Below are 27,349 nucleotides of genomic sequence, written 5' to 3'. Positions count from 1 at the left end.
GGCTCCTCTCTTCCTGCAGAAGGTATTGTTCCTCATTGTCACTGGGCTCAAAACCCGAAATTTATGCCCCTGTTGCCAGCTGCAGCCTTCCCTGCTCAGCTGGTTTCCCAGTTCCACTTGACTGCCATGCTCCCTGTTGTTCTGCCCCCACAATGCCAGCAGGGTGACAAGCCCCTGCACTGTCCAAACACTGGCTGCCCATTCTCCTGGCCACCTGTATAGCACCAAGGACATCTGTTTCCCAGTGGCTGAGCCCTCCTCTATGGCATTGCAAATGTTATGGCTCTGGGGTGATTCCATGGGATGGCCAAACTGGCTCCTCACTCGATTCCCATTTCCCTCTACCTGCTGTGCCACAGAGAGTGTGTGCAGCACACTCTGAACTCTCAACTCCACCTGTTTATGAGATCTTAATGACCTCTACAATCACATTAATTGACCTCAATAGGAGGTTGGGTGGGATTCCTGTCCCGCCCTGGTGAACATTACCAGTGTCTGGAACGGCATTGGAAATCAGGCATACTGGCTGCGCTGGTGTTTGTGCCTCCCAGTCACAAGATTGTAGGTTCAAGTTCCACTCTGGGATTTGAGCACAAAATTAGGCTGACACTATGATGCAGTACTGAGGGAGTGCGCACTGTCAGCACACTGCAGCCTCATCTTTCAGATGAGATGTTAAACCAAGGCCCCATCTGTCTTCTCATGTGGACATAAAAGATCCCATGATTCTATTTCAAAGGTGAGGAGGAGAGTTATCCTTGGTGTCTTGGCCAATGTTTATCCCTCAATCAACATCACAAATACAGATTATCTGTTCATTATCATGTTGCTGTTTGTGGGAGTTTGCTGTGTGCAAATTGGCTGCCATGTTCCCTATATTATAACAGTGACAACACTTCAAAAAGTATTTCATTGGTTGTAAAGCACTTTGGGATGTCTGGTGGTCATGCAAGGTCTTTTTCTTTTTTGCTCAGTTGGGGAGGTGAGGTGCCTGTAGAGAGAGGAATGAATAGAGTTTCAAGGTGTGTTAGCCTGGGGCATGCTGTGCAGGAGAATGCTGGGCAAGTCAGAGTGTGGGGCTTTGCATCTGAAATTGTTATGTCACTCACCTGTCATGTCTTCTTTCCTGGACCTTCTTAGTCTACCCTCTCCAGGTTAGAGGGTCCACACACCTGTTGCTACTAACTTCCTTGGCCACTTACATCCAAACCTTCTTGCTTGAAGAGGTTGTCCTCCTTCTCCCATCCTTGAGAGAGCTCAGCTCATGGCAGGCTCTGACATCTCACAGCAGGATCTGCAGGTAAGAGTGAGAAATCTGGAGGCAGTCTTTCCAGTTCTCTCCAATTGTGTGATTGCAGCAGCCTCAAAATTCCAAGTGCTGGCGAGTTTTCTCTGAAAGACATATCCTTGGTGCCCTTAAACCAAAGTCCTCCCTTTGACAGAATGGACATGTCATCCCACTGGCCCTCCTTAATTGGTCAGGGAACCTAGAGGCAGGCTCTTAATTGTTTTGTTGTGAAAAAGAGCAACTGTTGGGCCCGCTATGCCAGGAGTCAGGTTCCAAATCCAAAAAAGGTACCATCATTGTGCCAGGGACTAAGTTGGTAAAATTCCAACCTACCACATTATATGTTCCATCAGTACTATCCTGTCAATGCTGGATGTTGTATCCATCTGTTCACAACAGGTTTTCAGCTTTGCATAATGTAGTTCAACATTATTCTTGGAGGCTGTCTGGTCCGTTAAATTGCTGTAGGTATTTGATTCATGCATCAGCCATTCTCTTCACCCATCCCATTTATTGGTGCCTATTACCAAATCAGAGGCAGGAACGTTCCTGGGAGCCAGCTGAAAATACCTTAATAAGTCTAATACCAGAAAATTTATCAGTATCAACAAAGTTAGCATTAGCAAAGCTTGACACATTTTGAACAGAGAAAGAGGAACATCAAGGCTACACAGCGCTAGTCACACTACTTCTATTAGTAGAGCTCTACCTAACAGAACAGTTTCCTTTTAAGCCAAATATTTTTTTTAAATGAGACGATTAAGCTCAGCAGTTCTAGTCCTTCCACATCAGGCTATGGTAAATACATCACTTTAGGTTGAAGTCCCTTCAGTTCCATTCTTGTTAAGCATGTTCAAAACTGCATTTCAAAGTACAAAGTCTGTAATCAGTACTAAACTCATATCTAGGTACAAAAACTGGGAACTTGAGTTCTGTCGAAGGGTCATGAGGACTCGAAACGTCAACTCTTTTCTTCTCCGCCGATGCTGCCAGACCTGCTGAGTTTTTCCAGGTAATTCTGTTTTTGTTTTGGATTTCCAGCATCCGCAGTTTTTTTGTTTTTATCTCATATCTAGGTAACCCTAATGGAATGACAACATGGATAGTGTTTTCACACCCTGCTGAGGAATGGAGGTTGATAAGGCCTGAAATTACTGGCGCTGGCCAGCCTGCCAGTTTCAGGACCCCGTTCCCAGTGCCCACCCTTTTGGCCAAGGTGGGTTCAGGGCCTGGCAGAGCTACCTATCCCCACAAGTTGGGTAGATAATTTTGTTCATTAAGGTCCTTGTTCAGGACACCAAAAGGAACCAACAGTGATTTTCCAGTAGGCTTTCAGTTTTCCGACATGACAGTTGTCTGGAGAAGGACAGCTGGTGACAGGCCGGAGGCCCCACGCTCCAAGCAGGTCTACAGGCCCTCCCTGCCTGGCAGTGGTGCAGCCAAACACCCCACTTTAGAGGGTTACCCTCACCACAGTGGTGGCTGTTTTTTCTGCTTTCTGTTTAAATTTTTAAAAAGTTGGTGAGGTGGCACCTTCATGTTGAAGTGCCTTCTCAGTTACTTACCCTTGAATGCAGCTTGGCGCTCCTTCCAAGCTGGAAGGCCCCTGATTGATGCTGTAGCTTCAAGAGCCCACCTGTTGCTCTTAATTGGGCAGGGAACCTGTCTCCATGCCAGTTAAGGGGGCATACCCATGAAAATCCCAGGTCAGTGATTGTCTCTCTCTGGGGATATGTTTGGGACTTGGGGCAAAAGTCAATACAGTTTCTAAAGTGAAAATTCAGCCATATGTGTCAGTGAAAAAACTGCTGTAGACTATGGCTGGAATTTTCCAGCCCCTTTGGCATTGGGTGTCATAGCAGATTGGGAGGGGTCAATATTTCAAGAAGGCCAAAACTCGGTTTTAAGCTATCATGAAACCAGTTTGCAATCGTCCACTCCACCCGTCAATGGCGGGCCACATTTCCTGCCACAGCACGTTGGGATTGTCATTTTAATACATTTGCATCCAATTATAAGCCCTGCTCGCCAGAATTATTCCTCCCACATCAAATTTACCATCCATGTCGGTGTGACTTCAGAATTATGTGCTTCACAACTGCCTTTAAAAGGTGTGTACTTGGCAACCTGAACTTCCAGGGGAACTTGGAACAACCTTGTGCACATCGTCCATAGGACATCAAGGAAGAGGTGCTGCGTGTTTGTGGAGTGCAAAGGCAAGTTGCCTTTTCCCAACTGACTTTCAGTGCGGCGCTGGGGCAAGGGCTCCATTTCAGGTCAGGCCCATTGGTGGCAGCACAGACTGAAGGAAGTACACAAGCACATGCTAGGATGGGGGGTGAAGGAAGCAGCCAAACACTTGGAAAAGCTTACCATAAGTGAGCATCCTGCTGCAGTTGAGACCGTTCAGCAGCAGCTCCATTCACATGCTTGGAGTCAGGCCTCTGAAGCTTTTCTACCCACTCAAGCAATGCAAAAGCATGAAAGTGCCACCAAATGCTCCAGAACTTTTCAATCCTTGGATGCAAACTGCAAATTAATGTGCGTTTTAGGAAGCAGCAGAGCAATTATCTGACTGGGCATGTTGTAGAATCCCCTTGTGAAAGGTGGCCAAGGTGCAGTCACTGGTGGAGGTGCTCACAGCCCCTTGCAATGTCCTTATTAAGGTTTGGACCAGTATCCATTATGGTTCAAGCTAACAATGCAACCTTGCAGTGCGGGTTAGACGAATGTCTGAGCTGAGAGCACAGCATGAAGTCCAATGGCTGAACCTGCCGCCAACCACTCAAGTGGAGTGGGCAGAGGTGGATGGGGTTTTGAACAACCATGAAGTGCACTGCACACTGGCAATCCAAATGGTGGCCAGTATTCTCCTGCATGCATGACGGGGCCTTCAAACTTAACCAAGACAGGTTCTTAGGACACATAAGCTAACCCATGTGTCTCTCTCTGTGATCCTGCAGGAGCAGAACATCAGGATCATGGAGCCTGGTGATTTACCGGTATGCCTCATGGCTTACAGAGACCAGAGAAGAAGAAGAGGAGAACGGCGGAGGCGCCTGGCTCAGCAAAGGGAGGAGCACCTCCCTCAAGATGAAGGGGCAGCAGGACCTACTGCACACACAGCTGAAGATCCACAGAGAGCCGTCGCTCGTAGGTGCCTCACTAGTCCCAAGGTCTGTAAATGGTGCTTGTCATTCCTGCAGATGACCGAGAACCAATGTTGCCGAAGACTGCGCATGGTTTCAGTGCCTTGGCAGGTCCAGTGGAACACTGCAATACAGTCCTAGAGGGTGTTACACATCATCGTTGCTGCGCGCTCCACAGCCTGGTGCTGCAATTTTGGCGGGGGGGGGACCTGGCTGAGGAGGAGATGGAAGAGCTACACGTATCCTCCGATAAGGAGAACATCAAAGGGTGATAACAGTGATGAGGTCCTTGAAGGCGAGGATGCCTGCGATCAGTCCATCACACTGGTCAGATGAGGCAGGCACACTCAGGATGCCCTCTATAACCACAAGATTCATGGATGATGATGACAAGATGCAGTGAGGACAGTCCTGACATCATTACCTTGAATCTGTGAACATTTGACTCCTGTGTGGCTGATGGCAGCGCACATACCCTCAGTGCTCAGGCTCATGTCATGGAGATGCAGAGGAGGCCCTAATAGTCACTAGATTCCAGGAGGATGATGATGACATGCAGTGAGATCACTCCATAGATCTTCACATTGCGACCGTGAATGTCTGACTCCTGTCTGGCTGAGGGCAATTCATCTGCACTGTGCGATTAGGATCATATCATGAAGACGCAGCCGTGAAACTTTAAATGCACCTGATCCTTTGTCAGCCTTCAGCACCTGACCCCTTCAGGAGCACAGCATCACCGGTTAAAGTGCTGAAGAGGTGGGGGCCAGCCCCACCTCAAAGGTGCTGAGAGCACACACAGAGAATGATGCAACTCTTTGACGCTTGCACATGCTGGATTGGTGACCTTGCTCGCTGATATTCACCCAGAGCGGGGATAGAAGACTTCACAGCGGCCCTCCACTGCATCCAGTAAGCACCTGAGGGAGGCATCGCAAAATTTGGGGGCAGTACGTTTCCTCCATTTGGCAGCCATGACTTTCAAGCAGCTTCCAAACCCTTAGAGAGAGCTAGCTCTGTGCAGGGATGCCCTTTAAATATGGCGCCCGGATTACTGAAGGACTGAGTGATGGCGGGGCGGGCGAATCAGAGGCCACCCCACCAGCAATCCAGCGTGTTTCCCGGAATGCATTATTAATGAGGCAGGACCTGCCGGGAATGGTACACAATCATGCGAAAACTCACCATTATGGCTGGTGGGTAAAACATGCCTTTTCCCACTCTGTGCAAATCTGGGACGATTCCGTCTGTGTTGCACACTTATGTCTACAAACCACAGAGCCGCAGAAGGAAAACATTTAACTCTCTAACTTCAGAAGTCAGCCTCATGGAAAATAAATAGTAAAGAGCATACATTTATATAACACCTTCAATCTTCTTAGAGGATTCCATATCAGTTCATTGGCAATGGATAAACATCTTCCAAGAGTAGTCATAGAACCGTAGAGGTTTACAGCACAAAAGGTGAAAATTTGGTCCGTCATGTCTGTGTTGGATCTTTGCTAGAGAAATCAAAAACTAATTCCACTGTATCTTCCTTTCCTTCAAATATTCAGTTTTCCATAAAAATATTTGATCACGTTCTATGGAATACGTAGAATTTGTGTGATTGAAACACAAAAGCTCTCCTTCTCCCTAAGCTACAAACCAGCTGCATGAATTTTCTGCCTAACAACGCCTGACACTGTATATACATGTAAGATCTGGAAAGTTAAATTTATCATAGTTACATTCTACAATGAACTACAAATTAACATTTTATAGTTACAGGCATGATCATGCAAGCTGCACCTTGTTCATTTTACATGACCTTTTCTTCAACAACTAATAGTTAAAGTTGCAAAATAACAGTTAAACGTTTCAATAGCATAAGCACCATGTTTCTTTTCTTGACAATGATGTTACATTTGATACAAACCACTGGAAAACAATTATTTCAATTTGTCTACAGACTAATCTTAAGAAATATGCCCATAATCATTTACACTAATTAGAATTAAACTTACATGCTCCTGACAAGAAGAAGATAGGCATCACGCTGATTAGTTGTGGCTGGACTGGTCATTCTCCTTTGTTGAAGGGTCAAACTCAGACAAGAATGGCATCTTTTCTAGCCCATGGGAAAATTGTCTATCCGGTGAATCCAAACACTGTTTTAAACTGATTACAAAGAACTACTAACCTACATTCTGTCATTTTCGTTGTAGGTTTAATGCACTCTCTGGTCTTGAATTCCGTGAATTGGCTGTTAACATAGCTGTAGGGTTCCATGTGGACCAGCAATCTGCCAGCACACTGTTTAAGGGGATATTTTTCATATGGCACTGAGTGTTAACAGGCTATTTTTAAAAACATGATATTAAGATGTAAGCAACACTGACAAGGTCATACTTATTTTCACTGAGAAGGTAGCTTGTGGGCCTTCTTCATATGATGTTTGGTAATCAATTCAAGGATATTGACCCAGTAACGATGAGTAAGTGGCTTAGACGGTTGGTGTGTGGTTCAAAATAACACCAACATCGCGGATTCGATTCTCATTCCAGCTGAGGTAGACTTGGGACCTATCTCCTCACCACACCCCTGAAAGTGAAAGGCAACAGCAAACTACCACTGACAAAAACTGACAAGGAAATGGCTCAGGGTGAAGCATCAGCAGACAATGAGTCTTTGGGCAGAGCTCACATGACATGAATGAATGGCAGTGATATGTTTCCAATTTAGGATGGCCTGTGACTTGGAGGAGAACTTGTAAGTGATGGTGTTCCCACAACTTGCTGTCCTCGTTCTTAGTGTTAGACATTGCGAGAAATGGAGGTGCTGTCAAAGTAAACATGGTAAGTTAATCTACTGCATTCTGCAGATAGTACATACTGTAACCAGTACCAGTAGTGAAGGGGATGGATGATGTTGAGTTTCTTGACTGTTGCTGTAACTGTACTGATCCATTCAAATTCACATTTCTGATTTAAGTCTTCTGGATGGTGGAGGAACTGAGCCATTTATTGCAAAGTACCCAGCTCACATAGCCATGGTATCAATATAGTTGATTTGATTAAACTTCTGGTCAGCAGTGACTCCCAAGATCTTGATGGTGGGGAACTCAGTGTTGGTGCTGCTGCTGCAGGGTAGGAAGTATTTGAGTTTTGTCTTGCAAATGGCTTGTCACTTCTGTGAAGTGTTATGGACAGGAGGCAGGTATGTAAACAGCATTTATTTCTTCTCACCACCTGTCTGTAAGCAAGTGTTTTGAATTATTTTTAAAGTATGCAGTGGCATGGTTTCCTAGTCCCTCAGTTTGTGTGATCCATTTTACTAATAATCTGCAGCAAACTCATGTTATGATTAACTTAGAAGGTTTATTTCACATTCAAAAAAATGGGGGAGGAGTGTCCTTAACTTCCAGCTCCATTGTACGCACACACAGCACAGGGGGGATAGAAAAAAGGAGCTTTACAGTACAAGAACCATATAAATGAATATTAGTTCACATGATTTCCAGAGTCTAGAGTCAGAGCCCAAGGCAGAATTCTTTCACATAGGAGTTTGAGTTCACCTGGGTGAGGACAGAAGTTGTAGAGTTCACTTTGCAGTTTGGTATGAATGATGCAGATGAAGTAGATACACAGAGACTGGGTCAATTCTGCAGGCAATGGTAGGAAATCTTTGAGCAGAGACAGACTTAGAGGAACTGAGATGTGGTAACTGCTTGCTCAGCCAGTTGGCTGGTGTCTTTTCTAGTTGATGTTAAAACAGCAGTCAGGATTTCAGTTCTCAAAGAGAATTCAGAGATTTCAAAACGGTCACTCAAGTCATGTGACCTTTCCCCACAATGATTTCTAAAGGGATGCTAATCCAGCATCTAGAATTGGCTTTGATTTCAGGACTGATAATGTCTCAGTCATTAGCTGTTGAAAGAGTTACTATCCATATTGAGGGTCTGCTGGCAGGTAGCCATTGTCTAGGCAGACCAACTGACTCTGCTAGAAAGGTGAGCTTATCAGAAGCAAATAATGTCCCTTTGTCCTCATTTGAAATGGACCTGGACAGTCCCAGGCCTGAGATGAGACTCTTAGCAGCTCTGCAGGATTAATAAGTTTCGATGTGTGAGTCTCCTGGCTTCATGATTATTCGAGGTCTGTACAATGAGGTGTGAGATACCATGGTTGAGAAAAGAATTATTTTGTTTTTGTAACTCGTCGTAGTTCCTAGAACAAAGGGCCAACCCTGTGTTTATGTGACTTGAAGCAGCCAACTTTTGGTTGAGCAGGAAATCCTTTTTTAAAATAAATAGCAATAAGAATAAAGTTCTGGATTTCTTTTCCAGGCACCCAAAAGGAGTGAATATCATCCACCACTCTCAGCCCAAATATTGGCAAGGATTTAATGAGGATGTCAGGGGTCTCACCCACCAGTTGGAGAAATGATGGGAGTCCTGCATTGCTTTTCTCCAGCAGGCCAGACACGATTACATTCCAATCACACACTTACCTGGCAGCGTTGGGCCTACCGTCTGACCAAACCCTAAGTAGGATGGAGGTTCCACCCCTGAGAGCTGTTGGCTAATCAGAGGCTGACAGTTCTCCAGTACTGGTAGCGCCACTGTGAGTGCTGGCCACTAGTGATACTACCGTGGGGCCTTCATCAGGGATTGCCGGTGGATCCCTGGAGAGAGGTGGGTGCTGGTGGGTGGGATGGGGGTCGTGTGGAGGGAGGGTCGCTGGCGAGGTTGGAGGATTTGGGTGTCCAAAATAAGGGCGGGGATCCGACCAATGCTAGGTCCCTCAATGAGGTACACAGAGTCCATGAATGAAGAACAGCCCTGTTGGCTGCTGGCAAACCCAACAGGATTTGCTGAGCAGCCTTCCCAGATGCCAAGTCCCCTGCCTGCCACTGGTTGAATACCAGAGGTGGCTGCATGAGGCCGTTAAGTGGCCCTTAAGGGCTTCTATTGGCTTGATTGGAGGGAGGCAGGAGGGTGGCAGGATCTCCACCCCATATACTCCTGCACGACCACAAGATCACCACCCCCCCCTCCCCGGCTCTGAACTTGCTCGGGGGCATCAAATTCCACCCATTGTTTCCTGCACTCATCCTGAGCTGGTTGAGCATAATAATCTTCATGGAGCTCCTTCCTTCTGAATTAGTCATCTGATTTTCCATCACCATTCACAAATGGATGTGGTACAACTAAAGCACTTTACTCTGATCGCTGGGCTGTGGAACTGCTTAGATCTGTCTATAGTCTCCTGCTTTTGGTGTTTTAACATGCAGACAGAGTTGACTATAGCTTCACTAGGCTTTCTGAGATGTACTTGATGTTGCTCTTGGAATGCCTTTATAGACTCTCTATTGAACCCAAAATAATCTCCTGGTGTAACACTGATGGATGAATGAGGGATGTGTCGGGTTACAAAGTTACAGATTGTGGTGGTTTTGACATTGTAGTGTCTCTGAAGTGCCTCTTTTTAGCCTGTTTGATCTATCCTTGGACTGTCTCCTTTACCATGATGATAGTGGCACATGGCACAATGGAAGGTTTCATAGAGACTGTGCAATGGTCACTTCCCCTAAGATTGTTATGGACCAATGTGGCAGGTAGGTTGGAGTGGACAAGTCAAGCAGGTTATGAACTTGTTTTTGACTAATGAGAGTATCACAGCTAGCCCTATCCAGTATTCACAGATAAACATTTTCTACCAATGTAACTAGCAATAGCAACAACAACTTGCATTTGTGTAGCACTTTTAACATAGTGAAAATCTCAAGGTGCTTCAATGAAGTGTTATCAGAACCAGGGATCCTTCCTGAATTCCTACCCCACACCCGCAATTCCTTGAAGATCAATTGTAGTGTCCCTACCGCTGTCCCAGCAATGAACAACTATCGACACCAGCCAGGTGTGTGTGGCTCAGCAGCATTGACCACTGAATTGTCAAAGGGAGCTGTAAAACGTTCATAGTTTTAGTTATAACAAGCACAATACATGATTTGAGAAAATTATATTTTACTTATGAATTATGACTTCAAAACAAAAGCATTCATACTTTTTCTAGTATTACTTACTCTAGATGAACTAAAATAAAGTTGTAGTATAGGCTGATCCAACTTTGAGTCAATATTAATTGTCCTGTGCTAATATAAATGAGGTAAAATATTGTCTTGCTGCAGAGTGCAAGGCTAGTTGTATGAGTATTTCTGTTTCACCCCCATTCTTTGAGTATACAATGAGGTACAAAAATATAAGTCTAAAATTGACACTGACATCCTGTAAAACACTAGTGAGATCACAAATGGAAGGCTCAGTTCAGGGCTCTGTACCCAGAAAAAAGATAGAGATGTTGAATAAGAAACAGGCATAGTTTCACTTTACTTGAATTTTGACAGCTTTTATTGTTCATTATTTTAATGGAAAACATTAAAATGCCAGCAAAAGAAATGATTTTATTTTTCTTGTGAATATATGAGTGTAACATTTTGGAGCATAAAGTGCCCCGTGTTATCCGCACAGCAGTGAAGTTCGGTATTTTTCACTTACTGTGTGGCACTGATTAGTGAGAGCTTGCAGACATAAGCAGTGGGCACAAATTTTTAATTTATTTATGTTCCCAATGTTTCTGTTCACTGCTTTCACTTTCTACTTTCTGTACTAAAATAAACCTGATTTCAATTTTCTTGGCTAACCATGTGCATATTTCCTCTGCAATTTACTAATTTTCATTTTGAGTAACATGCAGCCTTGCAGTCCGTTTTGTCAAGTCGTACAGAGGTTACGCGATTATGCTGCAGCATTCACTAATTTAAAATCCAATGTTGCTGCAGTTTAAATCACATGGTACTACATTCTGGTTGTTGTACTGCTCTGCATATAATCATCCTCTTGGTCTTAACAGTAGCCATTAGGGCAATTATTTAGATTTCTAGCACAGTTTGAAGCACCATATGAACAAATGTAATTTTAACAAAAGCAGTATCTTGTTGTAGTGTGTATAATTATTGATAAGAGGAACCTGTAATTGCTTTATTTATTCTGTTACATGGATGGATATAATCTATATTTATGTTTAATAAGGTCTAATCAAGTTATTCTAAGTCGTATTTCCTTTTTATAGTACTTCCCTTCTACAAAATGAGTTGTTTGCTTGCTAAGATAAAAATGGCTACAAAGAGGAAATACTCATGGCAAAAGAATGGCCTTTAAGTTACACACAGCTGAAGCCATTGGAAGATGGACCAATAGATTCTGATAGTCTCGTTATGAAAAGGTGCTCTGTCGGAAAATCAAAGTATTTATTACAGTCTGACTGGGAGAAAATTTAATGTACATTTTGATCAAAGAACAGCAGCCTAGGTTCAGCTGATTTGTTTACTGCATATACTCTTAAATTGTGTTCACTTAACTCTGAAACAACACTGAATATAAGTACGTGTACTGAAGGCAGGGAGATTTTTCCAACATATCATGACACTTCTGAGTAATAAGATAGCCTTATGACTGAAACCTAAGTGGCATCTTGGGAAATCGTTGTTGTTTTTAATTCCCGAACATTTCTCTTACTTGACAATGTGACTTTGTCTCGGTCCTGAACCTGACTCACTGGATTATACTTACTCTCTCCACAGATGAAATCATGCAACAAGAAATAAGACCCCTGCTTGCGGCTGATATCGTCGAACAGTTACAGAAACAATTTGCTATACTATCAGGTGGGAAATTAGAAGTATTTTCTTCTTTAGTGTTGTTGGGGTTGTCTGGAACATGATAGAAAAGTTTCATATGATAATGGTTAATGTGGTGCAGTGCCACAGGCAGTCAGCTAAACTCATGATCTGCTTGGCCTCATATCTAATGATCAGTCCTTGTAGAATAATATATTCATGTTGTACTTAGCTAAAATAACCCTGAATGTAATGTACTCGATAGAGAATTTAGACAATTTTGCATTTCTCCTGCAGTTTCGCTGTTTTATGGTTTAACCTTAATTAACTTTTAACTATATGTTGAAAGAAAGATGGAAAGATTTCCATTTATATAATGTCTTTCACAATCTCAGAACATCCTGGAGTCATAAATTTCTTTTTAAAAGTATAGTCGCTGTTGTAATGTAGGAAACACAGCAGAAACTTGACACCATCCAGGACAAAGCAGCCCACTTGATTGGCACCCCATCCACCAACTTAAAGATTCACCTCCTCCACCATCGACACACAGTGGCATCTACAAGATGCACTGCAGCAACTCAACAAGACTTCTTCAACAGCACCTTCCAAACCTGCAATCTCTACCACCTAGAAGGGCAAGGGCAGCAGATAGATGGGAACAGCGCCAACTGCAAGTTCCCTCCAAGCCATTCACCATCCTGATTTGGAAATATATCACTGCTCCTTCACTGTCGTTGGGTCAAAAACCTGGAACTCCCTTCCAAACAGCACTGTGGGTGTACCTATGCCACATGGACAGCATGGTGACTCACCACCACCTTCTCAAGGGCAGTTAGGGATAGGTAGTAAATGCTGACCTTGCCAGTGATGCTTACAGCCATTGAAAGAATAAAAAATGAGCTAATTTGCTGGCCCACAAACAGCAATAAGATAATGACTAAATAATTTGTTGCTTACTTATGGCCAAGGCATCTTTCACATCCACCTGAGAGGACGTCGGGGGCCTCGGTTTAACATTTCCCCAAACAGACAGTTGAAAACTGTAGATGTACTCCTAAAAGTAGATGCATCCCTAGTTATATAAATATTCTACCCATAGTATAATACTGATGACTAATCCAGGAGCTGCACTGATGGTAGCAGTAAAGCAGATTGTTCAGCATCTCTGGCTTCAGAGCAGGAGGAGTTGCAGTCTGGTGGGACAGAGAATAGAGATAAAAAATTGGTAATGTTGTTGAATAAATTGCTACGTTAATAGAGCAGGGTCACCAAATTCAACTCCATATTACTCAGTTTTTTAAAGTTTTGGTGCCATTTTGCTTCCAATACGATGTGCATGCATCTTACTGTTGTGGCGCTAGACATGACAGCTAATAGTTTGAGTTGAGCATTAGCGCATGCACAGGGAGTATCTGCTAGCAGTAAGCAGAGTAGGCATGTAATGCTGATTTGACACCAGCACTGTCATCTAGGAGCTCCATGCTCCGGCTAACAACCTCTTAACCTCTCACAGCCGAACACAAAGTTCGGCAGCAGGAAGGGCCCTGCCACAAGTGCTATTTGTAGGGATCATCAAATGCTTTCAGCTTAGTAGCTGATTGATTTCTATTGGCTGCTACTGCAATTGTTGAAGTGGTTAATGATTTAAAGTTGATAATGTTTAAGGTTGCTAAAGTCTAAAGAGAGTGGTGTAACATGTGCTGAAGAACGTTGTTCTGACTTCATAGCTTCTGCACAGACTAACTGCTCCCAGACATGGGTACAGTCATATGCATCCCCCTTGGATGAAAAGCAGAAGCAACACAGAGCAGGAAAAGCTGCTGAAAGAGGAGGAAGGAACGGGAGAAGGAGCAGGAGGCTATATCCAACCAGGTTGTTCAGGGAGCTATTCTCTCACCTGAACCTCAACAAGGAACAGATGTCTTTGCTTCACTAGGATGTCTTCACTGAAATCTGTCACCTGTTGCAACCACTACTTCAGTCTCAAAGCAGGGCAAGGACAGCATTGCCAGTAGCTTTGAAGGTAATCGTGGCACTGAACCTAAGTGCATTGGGCTCCATTGAGGTTGGAGCAGGAGATCAACATCTTTCAGTTTCCATCTATTATTCCATACAGAAGGTCTCTGTATTACAAGAGAGCTGGATGCATTTTATTCTCTTATCAGAAGAAAGCAAGTGGACTGACCAAATGATTTTGCAAGGACCGTTGGTTTCTCCATGGTGCCAGGTGCCTTTGACTGCACGCACATTGTTTTGCAGGCACCATTTCAACTCTGAAATATACAGGGATTTGACGCCACCTGGTGTGCGACCAAATGCAACATATCATGCAGATCAACATCCAGTATGCTAGCAGTAGTAATGATGCCTTCATTCTCTAGCAGTCCACTGTGGCATCTGCATTTGAGACACCATGACAAACAAGAGAGAGAACTAGGCAACAAGGCCTATACTTTGGCGAAATGTCTCACGACTCCAGTACACAACCCCTACACCTCCATCATCCCTGTCTTCCTACTCTTCCATCTCTTGCTCACCACTACTACCTGGCCAGGTGACGGTTCTAGTTATCTGGAAGGAAAAGGGCACAAGATTATGATGCAGGGAGGGGAGAGGGGAATGCAAGAGGAACATGCTTACAGCATTTGCAGCTTGTAAAGCAAAAAAGATTGTGGGATGAGGGGGATGTTGGATGTGAGAAGGAGGATTAGGTAAGAGGATACCGTCGCTCCGATGAAGGTAATGATGTTCAGCCATGCCTGCCCCCCAACACCCTGCACCCCAGCTCACCCCCACCGGTCCAATTTGTTAGGTTCTGCTGCCTCTGGTCATGCACCACCATGTACTGCAAGAGAGAGGAAGTGTGTCAGTGAGTGTGATACAATCTATTTTTATGATGTAGCTATCGTGCTTGAATAGCTGGCAGTGTGTACAAGCTCTGAGCCTTTTTTTGTGAGGGTGATGAAGCTATGAAGTTAGCTATGAGTCATGATTGATAGAGATTGGTGATAGAGGTATGGTGCATTCAGTGAGGCTAGTGGTGCAATTGGTAGGATATGGCACTTGAAGATACATTGACTGACCTTGTCCACTCGTGTGAGGGCGTTGATCTTTTTGCAGTACTGCACCAGGTCTTCTGAGCCAGATTCCTGGAATCGACTTCCACTGCTACCCGATCCCACTGTTTTTGCAGAGTTTGTTTGGAGGGCCTCCTGGATTACTGTGGTTGATGGCACCAGCCTCTTCACCAGCTCTTGCACCAAGGCTTCCCATGGAGAGTTGGAGATATTTGGAGGCCACTCTATGCCATGTTGTGTCATTCTTGTGTCTTTTCCAGGTAGGAATCAGTTGTATAATGACTTCAAGCACTTGCTCCAGCCACAATGCAGCTCCCCTTTAAGAGATGGAAGCTGGCTTTAAGTCAACAGGCTAACTTTAAGTCATGCTAGTCCCTCATGATTTTGTATGCCCTGCTTTGGTGTGCAGTTACTCAACACTGCATTTTGCGTAGTTGCATGCCACAATCGTTTAAATTAGAAGGCACTATGTGTGCTCCCTGCATCTGAAGCATCTATTTTTGGGCCCTATTTAATTTCACAGCCCACATATTTAGTTCACTTAGTCCTTCTATCTGACACCAGTCATCAGTTTTGTTGATCATCTTTGTACTGCCCCTAGGTCTTGGAATTGGTCAAAATTGGTTACAAGCATTTTTAATTGTATTACTGTTTACATTTTACTAATTGAGATGAACAAACTATCTACTTAAGAGTTTTCAAATTGCACACCAATATTGAAAGGCTGGTGATAAGTGCTTTTCGTTTGTATTTGGGCAGCATACATAGAGGTCCCAACATCATCAAAAAAATATATTTCATTGTTGTCACTACTGGATTAGAGCATAAGACCATAACCAGTAGGAGTAAGAGTAGGCCGTAGGGCCCCTCGAACCAGCTCTGTTAATTTGCTGAAGTTATACATCAACTTCAATTTCTCACCCCATCCCCATGCCCCTTGATTCTCTTAATGCCTAAAAATCAAGTGATCTCAATCTTGAATATACTCATTGACTGAGCAAACAAAACCCACTGCTGAAGAGAATTGCAAAGATTCACAACCCTTTGAGTGAAGACCTCCTCATCTACATGGCTGATGCCTCACCTTGACATCTGGCCCCTAGTTCTAGGCTCTTCCAGCAGAGGAAACTGCCTCACAATCTGTTAAAACCTCTTAAGAATTTTATATGTTTCAATGAGATCACTTCTCATTTTTCTAAACTTCAGAGAATATATATCCATTCTATTGAATTTCTCATGGGGGCAGTGCTCTCATCCCAGGAATCAAACTAGTTGCATCCCCTCTCGGGCAAGTATATCCTTCCTTGGTTAGGAAACCAATACTATACAAAGTGCTCCAGGTGTGGTCTCACTAAGCCTCATATAATTGCAGTGACACTTCCTTATTCTCAACTGTAATCCTCATGCAATAAAGGCTAACATACCATTAGCCATCCTAATTGCCTGTTATGCTTATTTGTTAACTTCGTGATTTGTGTACAGAACACTCAAATCCTGCTGCATTCCAACATTTACTATTCCTCAACTTCTTAAAAAAATCTGCCTTTACACTCTGTCTTACACTCTGTCTATCAAAAAGGATCATTTCACACTTCCCCACATTATACCCCATCTGTCACCTTCTTGCCCAATCCAAACTGTGTCTCTTTTTCTTAGGCACTCCCTCAGGATCAAGGATGACTTTTTTCCGCTCTGGATGGGTTCTGAGATGGCGATAAGTCCAATGAATGATCTATAGACTCTGCCACATGCTGGGCAGGTGGTTGCTTGAAGGGTTGGGTAGATGAGTTGTTTGGAGGTTTTTATGCTCCCTCTAATGCCTCAACTTTGCTTTTGCGTGTTCTTATCAAAGCCTCTTGATGTGCTCAGTGGCTTCTCAGATGGGCCTTCTCCACTCTGGTTATTCACAAGCCCAGGATTCCCATGAGTCAACCTCTTCAGGGCTGCTTTGAGGACATCCCTAAAGTGTTTCCGCTGTCCTCCTGGGAGTCTCCTGCCACGACTGAATTCTGAGTAGAGCAGATGTTTCGGGAGTCTGGAGTCAGGCATGCGAACTCTATGTCCCGCATAGAGGAGTTGGTCTAAATCCCACTGCAAACTCTTTGGGTCCTCCTCACAGCTTACTTTCCCACCCAACTTTGTATTGTCAGCAAGTTAATAATTGCAGTTGGGGCTGTACCAGCATTTGTTCAAAATACAAACTCGATTTGCATTTATGTGGTGCATTTTACATAGAAAAACCTTAGGGCATTCAAAGGCATGATAAAAAAATGATGCTAAATATGAATCAAAGGAAATATTAGGAAGGGTGACCACATGGTTGATCAAAGGGGGTTGTGCTAAGGAGCAAGTGGCACTGGATCCAGCAAAAATGGGATGCAATTAAAGCAAAGTCTTGGAATCACTTGCAGGGAAACTGGGAAAACTTCTGATTTCCAATAATATTATTCCATCTTTGTTCAGGAGACTTTTATATGCGGGTTGGAGATTCGGAGTGGAAAGCTTTAGGGAGTTAACTCCAGTGTGTGGGGCCTAGGCAGCTTGTTTTGAAGTGAAAGGGAGATAGTTTGCACAAGAGGTCAGTGTCTGAGGAATGAGGCATTTGAGGGATGGGTACCACCCCAGGAGGTTACCTAGAGAGAGAGAGGTCAGGCCATTCAAGAATTTAAGCACAGGAGGGATCTTTTTAAATCTGAGGTATGGTGGAACAGGGAGTCGACGTAGGCCTCTGAGGATAGAAGTGATGGGTGAGTGGGGCTTTGTGAGGCATAGAATATGTGCAGCACAGTTTTGGATATGCTGAAGCATATGGTAAGGAGAGGATAAAGCATGGATGCCAGTCAGGAGACAATTAAATTCGTTGAGCTTTGTGGGTGGCAAAGGCATTCCTGATTTTCTGCAGCTAATGAGCTGAAGTAGGGATACAGGCGAGTAAAATTGTGGAGATGGAAATAAGCAGGCATTCTAATGGAGAATATATGAGGTCAGAAGTTTAGCGTGGGGTCAAATAGGATAATAAGTTTGGATTCCGCCAGGGCCACTCAACCTCTGACTTCATTACATCCTTGGTCCAAATATGGACAAAAAAGCTGAATTCAAGAGATGTGATAGTGATTGCCCTGGACGTCAAGGCAGCATTTGACCGAGTGTGGCACCAAGGAGCCCAGCAAAATTGAAGTCAGTGAGAATCAGGGAGAAAATTCTCCACTGGTTAGCTAGCACAACGGAAAATGGTTGCGATTGTTGGAGGCCAATCATCTCAGTCCCAGAACATTGGTGCAGGAGGACCTTGCTTCCGTTGTAAGGTCAGAAGTGGGGATGTTTGATTGTACTACATTCAGTATCATTTGCAACTCCTCAGATACTGAAAAAAAATTGGTGCCAATATGCAGGAAGATATGAACAACATTCAGACTTGGATCAATGAGTGGCAAGTAACGTTCACGACACAAGTGCCAGGCAATGACCATCTCCACCCATCTTCTCTTGATGTTCAGTGGCACTAATATCACTGAATCCCGCACTATTAACATGCTGGTGGGTTAGCATTGATCAGAAACTGAACTGGACTAGCCATATAAATACTGTGGCTACAAGAGAAGGTAATAGGCTAGGAATCCTGCAGCAAGTAACTTACCTCCTGACTCCCCAAAGCCTGTCCACTATCTACAATGGACAAATCAGGAGTGTGATGGAATACTGTCCACTTGCCTGGATGGGTGCAGCTCCAACAACACTCAAGATGCTTGACACTATCCAGGACAAAGCAGACCACTTAGTAGGCACCTCATTCACCAACTTACACATTCACTCCCTCCACCACCAATGCACAGTGGCAATAGTTTGTACCATGTACAAGATGCACTGCAGCAACTCACCAAGGCTCCTTTGAGAGCAGCTTCCAAACCAGCAACCTCTACCAACTAGAATGATAAGGACTGTAGATGCTTGGGAACACCACTGCCTGCAAGTTCCCCTTCAATTCACACACCATCCTGAATTGGAACTACATCATAGTTCCTTCATTGTTGGGGGATCAAAACCTTGGAACTCTCTTCCCAGCAGCATTGTGGGTGTTCCAGCCCCAGGTGGACTGCAGCAGCTCAAGAAGGCAGCTCAACATCACCTTTTCAAAGGCCATTAGGGATGGCAATAAATGCTGACCTTCCCAGTGACACCCACATCCCATGAAAGAATAAAAAAATTGAGATTGTGAACAGTCTGGATCATTGTGGGAATTCTGGTAGCTGACTTTCCTTCTTATTCTTTTTGAACTTATCTCTCTAGCTTCTGTAGTCTGTCCAAATGCAATAGAGAACATTTAAAACCAATACAATTTGACAGAGATCGTTTTTCAAAAGAGGGACAAAAATAAACAAAAGGAAATTTCAAACTTTACATCAGTCAGAACTTAATGCCACATAAAGATAGATTTCCAAGAAGAATGTACTGACTACTACTGTACTTTAATCAGATAAGTAGGGGCTGGTTATGTTTTGCTGCAGTAGTTGGGCCAATTTGTGAGCACTGTGCCTGCCTGATCCCTGCAACAAGAGACCTGAACTAGCTTGGTGTTCAGCCGTATTAGTTCAGTGACTGATTAGCTGAGTTCTCTGAGGTGGGACATTGATTGGCTCCTGCACCAAGCTGGCTGACAACAGAGACCTGTAGGGGGAGTGGATTGTGTGTTGGGGGGTTGGTAGGGCAGATCATGGTCATGGAGGGAACTGAAACTTTCTAAACAAAGTATCAAATAATATATGCAAAATAACCCCACACCCAAAATAGATGAGTACCTAGGATTAATATGCAATCCCCATCTCAAACTGCTTAGTTATCCATTGCACTAATACGATGCGCTTTGTGAAGCGGCATAGGGGAAGTAAGATATTTGCCATTGTGAAAGTAGATATTGAAATTTTGGAAGCCAATCATTTTGTTTATTCTCATACATTGTGTCATATTATGGAATGATAAGACTTGGGTTCGTGCCAATGATCTACCAGTTGGCGAGTTCCACATTTTCATTGTGTCACCTGGGTTTTAAGTGGTTGGGGAAAGAAGAAAATTTTAAATTATTTAAAGTAGTCACAAATGCAATGGAGGAACCAAAAATCTAATTTTGAAACTTAGCCAACCTCCCCACGTTTGTCAACCTTTAAAATACATTACATCTCTGAGATGTTTTGAATTTATGGGACTGGGATGGCATAGGAAGAGTGGGAAGGAGGAAATGGCATCAGAAGGATGGCATGGAAAGGATGGAATGGCTAGGGATGGGGGTGCCATGAGAAAAAATGGCATAAGGGGTGGATGCAATGATGGAATATTAATTTGACAGCCTGTGATTTGCAAGTCTCTGTTAGTTCTGTAATAATCTTTCCATTAGTTTTGAAGTACAAATTACAAAGACTAATTAAACATAAAGTAAATCATCATGAATAAAATGAATTCTTGTATTGTGATTTTGTTTTTATTATTTAGTCTCATTTTATAAACTTGTGTAATCTGTTTGCTCCAGAACCCAAGTTTTTCTTGTCAAAATGTGTAGAAAGTGTTTCCATTATCATCCCCTGTGGAATTATTTCTACAGATACGCTTTAGTGAATGTTGCAACTTTTTTGTAGTTTTGAATGTCATATTATTTTACAGTAGCTGTCATCTCTACAGATGGGGTTGCTCATGGCTTAGAAAATACCACCAGAGCGGACAAGTTTTAGGACCCTAGTGTTGCTAGTCACCCAAAAAAATCAGGAATAGGCGATCTGTAATTTGAATTGCTTCAAGAATAACGACTTTCTCTATATCTTTTGACTGATTGCCGGTTTCTGATTTGTGTATTACTTTGAACTCTGAACCTTTCCCAAACATGAGCAGTCGCTGTGGATGAAATTATTCCTTAGATAAATGTGAACAAATGACCATTAAGGTTGCAATGATAAAACTGATTAGTGGCAGCCAGGGCATCAGTTATACCATGGACCATCTCAAATGATACTCTAATAAATCTTAAAATTGGGTTGGTTCTACTTTCCCTGTTTCAGAAGCTTACCAAATAATTTCCTATATTCACCCTTTGTCGATTTGATTGTTTCAAAAGCAAGGTGCCATTGGACTGCGTTTTACTCTGAGCGGTAGGCAAACAATTTGGGCCTATCATTACACTCGCACTTGCCCACAGGCTCTCTATGGAATTTTGCACTGGGACTTACTGTAAATTGTAGAGGTATTTTGGCACAGTGCCCTTTGGAAGAAAGCTGGGGTCTGTGTAAACCGGGCAAGAAATATGAATCTCCTTAACCAATCATTTGAAGAGCTGTTAATGAACAGTGCAAAGTCTGAACCAGGGAGTGTCAGTTAGAATATTGAATTCAGTGTCAAATCAGGTCCAGAAAACATGTTAAAAGAGGAAAGATCTGACTATGAGAAAGTTAAACAAAAATGACAGAAAGAAGAGGTAAAAATGTTCCGTTTACATTTCTTTTATTTTCTAAATCTCCGACATTAAATAAATCTGAATGAATCAGACCACACTGGTAGAAGTTAGTTTTCAGTGCCAGAGAGGTTGTTCGGCAATAGTTAAGACTTATCATACCATTAAATGAATACCTATTATTATATGAGGTAAGTACGGCAACCTCATGCTACTCAATGTATTTCAATGGTGCGTCAGGTGATGAGATACCATTATATCGTTGCTTTTGAAGGAACAGGGCATCTCAGGCAGCAATATCTAGCTGTCCGTGTTTAACTTGGTATGCAGTTGTGAAACTTTGCCGTCCAATTTCCACATACATATTGGTGGGTACAGTTGGCCTACAGCCATGTTTAGCGCAGTATCTTTATAATATGATATTTGTTACCTTGAAAGGAGCAACAATCAAGATGGAAAAATAGAAAATGTATTTTATGACAGACAGAGGAAAAGGAACAATAAGAAAATATACTAACATTATCAGATCTTCAAATTGTTGATACTGGTGAAAAATGATTCTACTACATGGGGTCACAAGGGGGCAGCAGACTCACACTCCCTAGAAATTTATCTCAACATAAGAAATGTAATACACTTAGCATATAATCAGTACATTTATTACAAGCAGTTTTCCATCACTTGGAGATATACAGTAGTGTATTATTCATTATATTGCATCCACTAGATGATCCCTTCTCTATGGCTGATATAATCCTAACTCCTTCCTATCTTAATGTGGGTGAGCTTGTATGGATTCAATACCAGAGTAAATGTCAAATTGGAAAACAATAAAACCAGCAAAAGAATGTTGCTGTGGGGTTGCTGATAGTGATGTAGTTGTAATGTGACATTTAGTGCAGATTCTGCTGTTAATCTTTGCTGCTTATTGCAGGCAACACAGGATATCTCACTGATGTACAACTACAACAACTTGTTCTTATAAAGTGCCTTTAATGTAATACAACATTCCATGGCGCTTCAAAGGAGCATTATAAAGCAATATTTGACAACAAACCATATAAGGTAATATGAGGGCAGATGGCCAAAAACTTGGTTAAAGAAATAGTTTCAAAAAGCATTCTAAAGGGAAAAAAGAGAGGCAGAGAGGTTTAGGGAAGGAATTCCTGAGTTTAAAGTCTAGACAGATCAAGGCACAGCCATCAATGGTGGAATGACTAAAATTGGTCATGCTTCAAGGCCAGGACTAGTTAAGCCCATTTGGAGGGCTGGAGGAGATTATAGAGATAAGGTGAGATAAGGCAATGAGGGATTTGATGGCAAGGATGAGAATTTTAAAACCGAAGCATATTTAACCAGAAGCCAGAGCAGGTTTGCAAGCTCAGGGGTGATGGGTGAATGGAACGGTGTGAGTAAGGACACAGGCAGCAGAGTTTTGGATGGCCTCAGATTTACAGACGTGGGGGAAAGTGGGAGGCCAGCCAGGAGTGTGTTTTCATGATCATGTCATGGATGTGGGTCAGCAGCAGATGAGCTGAGGAAGGGGCAGAGACCAGTATTGTTATGGAGGTGGAAAAAGGTGATCTTAGTGCTGACGCCGATATGGAGTCTGAAGCTCATCTTGGGGGAAAATATGACACCAAGGTTGCAAACAGTTCAGCCTCAGACAGTTGCCTAGGAGAGGGATGGAGTCAGTAATCAGAGAGTGGAATTTGTAGTGGGGTCAAAGACAATGGATTTAATTTGAGGGAGTTTCTGCTCATCCAGTTTTAGATATTAGATGAGCAGTCTGATAATTTAGCAACAGTAGAGGAGTCATGAGTGGTAGTGGTGAGGCAGAGTTGGGTGTTGTCAATGAAAATGTGAAAACTAACATTGTGTTTTCAGATGATGTCACCAAAGGACAGCATATAGATGAGAAATAGAAGGCAGCCAAGGATAAATCATTGGTGTTGGTGTGGGAGAGGGAAGACGAGCCATTGCAAGTAATGCGACCAGATACATAAGAATGGAACCAGGCGAGTGCAGGCCCACTTAGCTGGACAGTGGCCAAGTGGCATTGGAGGAGGATGATGTGGTCAACCATATCAAAGGCTAAAGACACATTGAGAACGATGAGGAGGGATAGTTTACTTTTGTTGCTGTCACAAAGTTGTTGCTTTTGCTGTTGTGTTCACGTTACTTTGGCACCCTTGGCCTTTTCAATGATAGATGTAGGATTGGAGATACTGTCAAAATAAGGTGGGTGTGCGGCCTTAGGGCTTCCTGCAAATAGCAGCCACAGTTCACTTGTGGTGGAGGTATTGGATACTCTGTCTAGTGTCCATTTTCACATTTTCACTGACAACACCCAACTCTGCCTCACCATTACCGCTCGTGACTCCTCTACTGTTGCTAAATTATCAGACTACTCGTCTAATATCTAATACTGGATGAGCAGAAACTCATTAAATCCATTGTCTTTGACCCCACTACAAATTCCACTCTTTGATTAGTGGCTCCATCCCTCTCCTAGGCAACTGTCTGAGGCTGAACTGTTTGCAACTTAGTGTCATATTTTTCCCCAAGATGAACTTCAGACTCCATATCAGCATCAGCACTAAGATCACCTTTTATCACCCATCCAGGTGAGTGGTGAGTATTCATTACACTCCTGACTTGTACTTTGTAGCTAGTGAAGAGGCTATAAAGGGTCAAGTGAATGAGCCACATGTCACAGAGATCCTATGTCCTGCCCTTATAACTACAGTGTTGATATGGCTGGTCCAATTTAGCAACTAGCCAATGGCTATGGTGAAGATGTTGAAAGTAAAGCACAGCTGAAAGTGAGAGGGAGAATGTTTGGCTTTTTTCTTTTTTGGAGACAATCATTACACTAATGTAGCAGTAGCAAACTTGGCACTTGTTAGCCCAAGGCTAGATTTTTTCCAGGTTTTGTGCTGTAAATTGACATTTGCTGCTTCCCTACCCAGAGGAGTTATGTTAAACCTCCGTTCCATGGCTTACTACATTCTCTTTCTCTAGCAGTCCCTTAAAATGAGGAGGATGCTTGCTACGGAATACTGCAAGTATCCTCCTCGCTGGCTAGAGCTCGCGAGTGGAGTCATTTAACATGGGGAGGCTGTTGCTCTGCAGCTACCACACGGTTCGGACTGACCAGGCGACTTTCCAGCTCTTACTGCCTGCCATAGGTATATTGGAAGGATTTACAGGTTGATGATCAGCCTGTTTGGCCGCATTATGATGGCACCTTCCGTGGCCATCAAATCCTGGGTAGGACTTGAACCTGGAGCTTCTTGCTCAGAGTCAAGGATGCTATGCACTGCAGCACAAGACCACCTGTTCAGGCTAATAATCATGTTTAGTTTTGTTCATGTTTATCCAAAGTCAATTTGACCTCCCGACCATTTACATACTGTGAACCAAGGCAGGTACTATCAGATTACTGCATGTATTACAGGCAGGTATTACATTTCAGTGAGACCAAATAGCAGGATTGAAATAAACTGTTTACATCAGGCTTATTTTAATTTGTGTGATTCAAAAATAGCTTGAAAATGGTAACAGAAGTTGGAATGAATTTTTTGCAGTGGATTTTTCATGAATTGGTAGCTATTACAGCACCTATACAGTTTTCTCCAAGCAAAGTAAGGTCTGAATGTAGAAAATTTTTTTAACCATCTGGATGTATGTTAGAAATGAATCCTGGCTTTGGGAGGTTTACCTTCACTGACAGAAATTGCACAGCTCAGGATAGTAAAAATAGAAGTTTGAGTTTGAAAGCCAAAGTATTAGCTACATGGATCACCATGGAATATGGATATGTTCTTGCCTCCCTTCCCCCACCCCCAGGAGGCATATCATAATGCAGTATTAACCTTCTTTTCATCAGCTGCATCTTATATTTGCTTTTTAAAAATAGATGAACAATATTAAGTTTTTAATAATTTAAGACCTATGTCCCCATTACCTGAAGAAAAAACTCTGCATCAGTAAATATTTGAACGATTTGCTAAAAATTCAATCAGATCAAATTTTAACTAACCTGATGTTTCTAATTTGATATCCTGACCAATATTCTATTCTTTAAATTTGAGGGTATTAATTGGAACTCCTAAAACTATTATAATGTCAGAAAACCTAGGGCTATGGGGAGAAGGTGGGGCACTGGGATTAGTTTGGATTGATACAAGGCTATATAGAGAGATATGGGGGCAGTGGGAATATTTTGGGATTAATACAAGGCTATATGGAGAGATATGGGGGCAGTGGGAATATTTTGGGATAAATACAAGGCTATATGGAGAGATATGGGGGCAGTGGGAATATTTTGGGATTGATACAAGGCTATATGGAGAGATATGGGGCAGTGGGAATATTTTGGGATTGATACAAGGCTATATGGAGAGATATGAGGGCAGTGAGAATATTTTGGGATTGATACAAGGCTATATGGAGAGATATGGGGGCAGTGGGAATATTTTGGGATAGATACAAGGCTATATGGAGAGATATGGGGGCAGTGGGAATATTTTGGGATAGATACAAGGCTATATGGAGAGAAATGGGGGCAGTGGGAATATTTTGGGATTGATACAAGGCTATATGGAGAGATATGGGGCAGTGGGAATATTTTGGGATTGATACAAGGCTATATGGAGAGATATGAGGGCAGTGAGAATATTTTGGGATTAATACAAGGCTATATGAAGAGATATGGGAGCAGTGGGAATATTTTGGGATTGATACAAGGCTGTATGGAGAGGGTAGGGCAGTGGGATTAGGCGAGGGAGTGAGACTGAGTGAATTTCTCTTGCAGAGAGCTGGCACAGACCCGACAGGCCTAATGGCTGCCTCCTGTGGTGAAACCTTCCTCTGATTCTATTCTTAGATTCTATCCTGTCAAATCCTTCAGTCAACTAAAACACGTCAAATCGATACCCCTTAACATTTTTCACTTAAGCATAGCCTATGTAACCTGTTGGCATAATTTAACCTTTTAAGTCCAGTATTATTTTGGTGAAAAGTGTCCCTGCTTGTCCAAAGCTAAATCAGAAGATCAGAAGAAGCATAAGAAATAGGAGCAAAAGTACAGCCCATTGAACCTGCTCCATCATTCAGTATGATCATGGCTGTTCTTCGGTTTCAATTCCACTTTGCACCCACTCCACTGATTCCCTGATAGACCAAAAATCTGTCTATCTCAGCCTTAAATATATTCAGTAATGGAGAATCCACAACCCTCTGGGGTAGAGAATTCGCAACCCTTTGAAGAAATTTCTCCTTGACTCGGCCCTAAATGATCGGCCCTTTATCCTGTGGCTGTTCCTGTTAAGCCCCTTCAGCATCTTGTACGTTTCAATGACACCAACTCTCATTCTTCTGAACTCCGGAGAATTTTACTCAGCCTACTAAAATACTAAATCTAACATAATCACTCCAAGATGCTCTTGAGCTTCCCTACCATAACAAGTGCACCAATAAGATGATTCTGGAAATGACTAGAGGCTTAAACAGCAGGTTTCCATGAGAAGGAATTGAAAATAGGTCATAGCTATTATGAGATAGACTAATTCATTCAGGGCTAAAGCAGGAAATGGCACTGATATAATCAACTTGCCAAAAAAACAGATGTGTAGGACTGGAATAAAGAATGTTCCACATGTTCCATGTAAAGGTATGCTTAATTAGGATCCATATGGGTTCCCATAGCAATATTTGTTATTAGGAGTAAGTGAGA

At 42.9% G+C, this 27,349-nt stretch overlaps 1 protein-coding gene across 1 annotated transcript in view; it reads left to right on the top strand.

Annotated features, from left to right (window-relative positions):
• The first annotated feature begins 4,508 nt into the window (after positions 1-4,508).
• The window catches only part of mcf2l2 (MCF.2 cell line derived transforming sequence-like 2), a 273,896-nt gene continuing 251,055 nt past the window's right edge, over positions 4,509-27,349 (top strand). Inside the window, 2 exon segments of the mRNA XM_041204959.1 lie at positions 4,509-4,686; positions 12,046-12,144. Of these exon segments, the coding sequence (XP_041060893.1) occupies positions 4,509-4,686; positions 12,046-12,144 (277 nt within the window).

Source organism: Carcharodon carcharias, chromosome 2 (genome assembly GCF_017639515.1).
Source record: "Carcharodon carcharias isolate sCarCar2 chromosome 2, sCarCar2.pri, whole genome shotgun sequence".
Taxonomy (NCBI): domain Eukaryota; kingdom Metazoa; phylum Chordata; class Chondrichthyes; order Lamniformes; family Lamnidae; genus Carcharodon; species Carcharodon carcharias.
This window is presented reverse-complemented; position numbering and strand designations above follow the sequence as displayed.